The sequence below is a fragment of the Sprattus sprattus genome (genome assembly GCF_963457725.1).
Source record: "Sprattus sprattus genome assembly, chromosome: 19".
NCBI classification, from domain to species: domain Eukaryota; kingdom Metazoa; phylum Chordata; class Actinopteri; order Clupeiformes; family Clupeidae; genus Sprattus; species Sprattus sprattus.
The window spans coordinates 18,325,088-18,330,087 of NC_137917.1; the positions used below are offsets into that span (position 1 = coordinate 18,325,088).

Below are 5,000 nucleotides of genomic sequence, written 5' to 3' on the forward strand. Positions count from 1 at the left end.
GTGTTCTTATGTCTGCTTGTGTGTCTGTTTTCACCTGTGTGTGTGCTTGTGTGTGTGTGTGTGGGATCACATGCACAGCTTTGCCTGCCTGCTCTTCGCACAAATAGATGTTCAAAGGCTTTGTTGTGTCTGCCTGTGTCTCTGTGTGTCGCTGATTCTGTGAGTCAGTACGTGCCTTTGTGGCCCCCGCCTGCTAAATAAGGCTTCATTCTGGGAGCTGATTAGAGCTGTTTTGCCTTTTAGCAACGGACGTCTGGTGAGGAGCTCGCTGTCAATCGCTTCAATTGTAGACCCCAAGGCCATGATTCGTCAGAGAGTGAGGGGGAGGAGCTTGTCCCACCCCCAAAGAGACAGAAAGTACAGGTGAAAGGGGCAAAAAAAGAACAAGTCTCAAAATCACAATCAAAATCCCTAAAGTATTTCCTGTCGGTGTCGGTTTATTGTGTAATCTTATTATGTTTTGATGCTCTGTATGCAGGACGCTACTTCTAATCCCCCAACGTCAACCCATACCACTGACACCTCAATTTCAGCCCCACCCCCACCGCCAGCACCCAACCAATCACGAGAGAGTGACAATGAGGACGGACAGTCCCAAGGCAGCAGGAGCTCGGTTGGCGGAAGCTTGAACCAATACGGAAGCAGCTTGAGCAGCGGACGGGACATTGACCAGGACAATCGCTCCTCCTCCCCGAGTATGTCGGCCTCGCCGCTGGCCAGCCTGGACTCCGAGTCCGACTCTCCCGACTCCCCGAAGCAAGGCGAAAGGGAGCGTGACAAAACCAAGGAGGGTGCCATGGCCAAATCCAGCGGAGAGGATCGGAGGAACGCCGGCCGGGGGGGCGGAACAGAGGAGGCCGGCCCTGTGGATCGGAGGGATGGGGACGGAGGGATGGAGGATGTGGCTCCCCTGAAGCCATCAGCCTCCTTAACCCCCTCCCTCAGAGGGCCTGCAGAGCTCTTGGGTGAAGGCAATAGCAGCAGGAAGTCCTACTTTTCCCTGGACTCCAAGCTGGTGACCAAGATGGACTATACAGGGCCTGTGATGGCTGAGGGCGTGCATGGTAGCAGTCGGATCAACTCCAAAGCGAATGCTCAGGGTGTGAACAAAGCTGTGGTGGGAGTGGGAGAGTACTCGCACGGGAACCCCAATGCCACCCATCCGCCACCCCTGCCCCCTCCCCCGGCCCTCAAGCCCCTGGAGGTGGGGCAAAACCTTTCTGGGGACTCCAAGGGAGACAAACTGGACAAGGCAGATAAGACAGCTCCTCCATCTCTGATGCCCCAAACCAGCCCGTTACCCCAGCAACAGCAGCAGCCTCCTCCTCCCCACACACACCACTACACCCCCACCAATTGGCCAGGAGGCACCACCTCAAGTTGCCCCGGAAACTGGGGCTACAATCGTTACCCCGGTAACCACCACCCACACCCCCCAGTGCAACAACAGCAGCTACCTTCCGTCTACAACCCCCCCTCTTCCCGCCACTCCACACACCCACCTTACCTGCCCCACCCCCACCGGGAATACCTGCCCAGGTATGCAGGTGGTGCTGCAGAGCGGGGGCAGGGGCAGGGGCAAGGGCAGGGGCAAGGGCAGGGGCAGGGGCAAGGGCAAGGGCAAGGGCAAGGGCAAGGACAGGGGCAAGGGCAAGGGCAGGGGCAGGGGCAAGTGGAGAGAGAGAGGGGGGTGCGCGAGTTTGGAGGAAGGGGGGAGATGGGTAGGGAGTTCCCTATCAGCAACAACAGCAACAACAGCAACAGCAGTGGAAGCAGCGGCAGCAGCAGCAGTATTAACAGCAGCAGCAATATGACCACCTGTGGAGGAGGGGGCGCCGGCGGTAACCAGGCCAGGGACTTTGGGAGCTTGGCAGGGGGCCAGAGCCGTGAGTTCAGTGGGTTGGGCCCTCAGGGAGGGGCACGCGACGTCCCCTCAGGAGGCGGGGGGAGGGACTTTGGGTCAGGTTTCAGAGACAGGGAGAGGGAGAGAGAGGCGGGGAGGGAGTTCCCCGCTCCCAACCAGCACCAGGGCCAAGCGAGAGATTTTGGCCCCGCTGGGGGAGGGGTGCACGCCAGGGACAAGGAGGGCAGGTGGGGGGAGTTTGCGGGGCAGCTGCGAGAAACTGTGGGCAACGGTAACCACGGCAACAACAGTAACTTGCCAGCGGGGAGTGTGAACACCCTGACAGGTGGGTTGGCCGGACTGAACCGCGACCCGCCAAACTCACCCCAGAACACCAACCCGAACCACCCTGCTCACGTGTCTGCGCCCCCCCACTCACAGGCTCCAAACCACCCCAGCAGAGATTATCCGGCTGCAATAGACCCCCCCCAGCCGCAGCAGCAGGCACAGCAAGGACAACCCACTCAGGCCCCTTCCTCTGGAGCAGACCCCCACCCGCCCCACTACCTGAGAGAGTACCCTCCCCCTGGGGCAAAAGATTACCCCCCAGGTGGCCCCCCCACCAACGCCCCACACCAAGGTGGAGCCAGAGAGTACCCCAGCCCCCCAGGCATGGCCCAGAACATGGGGCGTGAGTTTGCTGGGGGGGGACCGATGCCCCACCCACCCCATCCACACTACCCAGGTCAGCCAAGCCTGACGCCCCAAGCCCGGGACCGAGAGAGGGAGAGAGAGGGGGGTGGCCCTCCTGGACATTATCACCACAACCGAGGTGGCTCCCACCCCCCAGCGCTCTCTCCTTCCACTGGAACCTATGGTCATCCACCTGTCCCTTACCCTCCCCCACCACCCCCTCCCCCTCTCCCACCCCCCACCTCCCTCCCTCAGCCCCAGCCCCCCTCCGGCCACTCAGCCAATCACAATCGGGCAGGACCGTACTCCTCATCCAATCAAACACCCCCGACCCCTCTATCCCCTCTACCAAGCCCCTCCACCAATCAGATTGCTGGGATCCCCCCCTACCCATCAACCCCTGCTACGGCAGGCAACATCCCATTACCTGCCACAGGCGTGTCAACTTCCTGTCCATCTGGATGCAGGCCCTCTCCCTATCATAGCACTTTAAATAGTCATGGCTCTTACAGTAGCTCTTACCATGGCAACAGTCACAATGTTAATGCCATGGCAACAAACAACAGCAGTACCACCAATGGTGGTACCCTGAACAACAATACTAATAGCACACACTTGCAGTCCCTCTCTCCACAAAATCCCCCTAAGGTCCAGCTTTCACACGGTACCCCTGGTGGTCCCCCTATGACCAACCCCGTTGGCTCAGATGGTCCACCTGACGCCCCGATTGGCTCCTTACAGCCGCCAGTCATAAAGGAAGAACCAATTGAAGAGAGAGAGGAGATAGAAAGCCCGGCCCCCGTTCTGAGAAGTCCCTCCCCGGAGCCGAAGCTTGTCGACATTCCAATCCATGCCAGCCAATCAGCTCGGTAAGACAGAATGGGTGTTTGCTGATCATTTCCAATTAACTCTTTATCAGTGTTCCAGGGCATGGATGTGGTTAAGTCTCACCAATGCTTTTAGTTATATCAGTCATACAAGACCAGGCTCTAACAGCACCTTGGGTGGTGAAACTGATTAAGGATAAATGTCTAAAATATGATGAAAACGGATTGAATTTAATTTCCCATTTTTTTTTTTCAAATATAGAATTTTTTTGTGATTTACACAGCACCTATTTCCATGGTAACAGTGAAAGTAAATAGAATGAGCTCAGGCTAAACCTCAGCTATGCTTTTACCAGCAACATGATTGGCTCTTTCTAATACAGAGCAAGGCTTCCAGTCACTGACCCACCATGTTTAGCGTTACCAGCTCCCCCATTCATTTCCCAGACGGGTTAGTCTCCTCCAGTAATGCTTCTGGGGTGGGATTGTCTTTGGCCACGGTTCAGGAGGCAGACCAGACGTCTGGGAACTGGAGGGTTCTCGGTTAGAGCCTGGCTCCTCCTGGCTGTGTGTCAAAGTGCCCTTCAGCAACACTCTGAAACCCAAACTGCCCCCGATGGCCTGAAATCCGGCCCTCACATGGCCATTTTGAGGACTTTCAGACTGATATGAAATCATATTACACTATATGAATGCAGTTTAGCCTCATAGCCAGCCGATCAATCAAGCACTGAGCAGGATCCAGCAATAGATGCTAATAATTATGTGGAGGATGATGATGATTATGATGATGATGACGATGATGATGATGATGATGACGATGATGATAATTCCATTGATGTCCAAAATGACTTCCATTCCGTTTGTAAAAAAGTCTGTGATGACTGTGGTAGGCAAGAGCAACATAGCATTACTGTGATGACTATAGGGAGCAATGACTATCAAGTGAGAAATGCTGAAGACTATGAATGATGATGATGATGATGATGATGATGATGATGCCAGGGACAATGGGGATTATGCAGATCACAGTGATCATGATGATAATGACGGTAATGATTGTAGTGATGCTATGAGATGGGTTCTCTTTCAGGTTCCACAGGGTACTAGACCGAGGCAATGGGAACTCCTGTGCCCGCAGCGATGTTCTCTTTGTTCCGTTGGACGGTTCCAAGCTGTGGAAGAAACGGAACGAGGCGATCGAGCGAGCCAGAAGAGAGGTGGAGCAGCGGGCCAGAGACCTGAGAGAGAAAGAGAGGGAGCGAGAGAGGGAGAGGGAGAGAGAGAGAGACCTGGAGAGACAACTACAGGTGAGGTTTAACAAAGTGATTGAAATAACTGGACCCAAGAAGACAAGATGCTAGACAATGTAAGAGCTCTGCGTTTCTGTTTGTATATATTCAGATTTTTCCCTTCTTTTCTCTTCACTTTCATCTCCCACTCTCCCCTGCCACTATCTTTCTATTCTCTCTCTCCTTCTCTCTCTCTCTATTCTCTCTCTCTCCCCCTGTCCCCCTCTCTTTCTATTCTCTTTCTCTCCTTGTCTCTCTGTCTATTCTCTCTCTCTCCTCTATCTCTCTCTATTCTCTCTCCCCCCCCCCCCTTCCCTTCTCTCCCTCAGCAAAAGGATAATCCCA

At 55.0% G+C, this 5,000-nt stretch overlaps 1 protein-coding gene across 1 annotated transcript in view; it reads left to right on the forward strand.

Moving 5' to 3' along the window:
* atn1 (atrophin 1) overlaps positions 1–5,000 on the forward strand; it is a gene marked incomplete at its 3' end in the record, with an annotated part of 11,988 nt that overhangs the window by 3,368 nt on the left and 3,620 nt on the right. Inside the window, exons 4-7 of the mRNA XM_080858041.1 lie at positions 244–363; positions 479–3,405; positions 4,457–4,673; positions 4,985–5,000. The exon at positions 4,985–5,000 is cut by the window's right edge and continues 1,620 nt beyond it. Coding sequence (XP_080714167.1) covers positions 244–363; positions 479–3,405; positions 4,457–4,673; positions 4,985–5,000 — 3,280 coding nt within the window. The remainder of the gene's footprint in view (positions 1–243; positions 364–478; positions 3,406–4,456; positions 4,674–4,984) is intronic.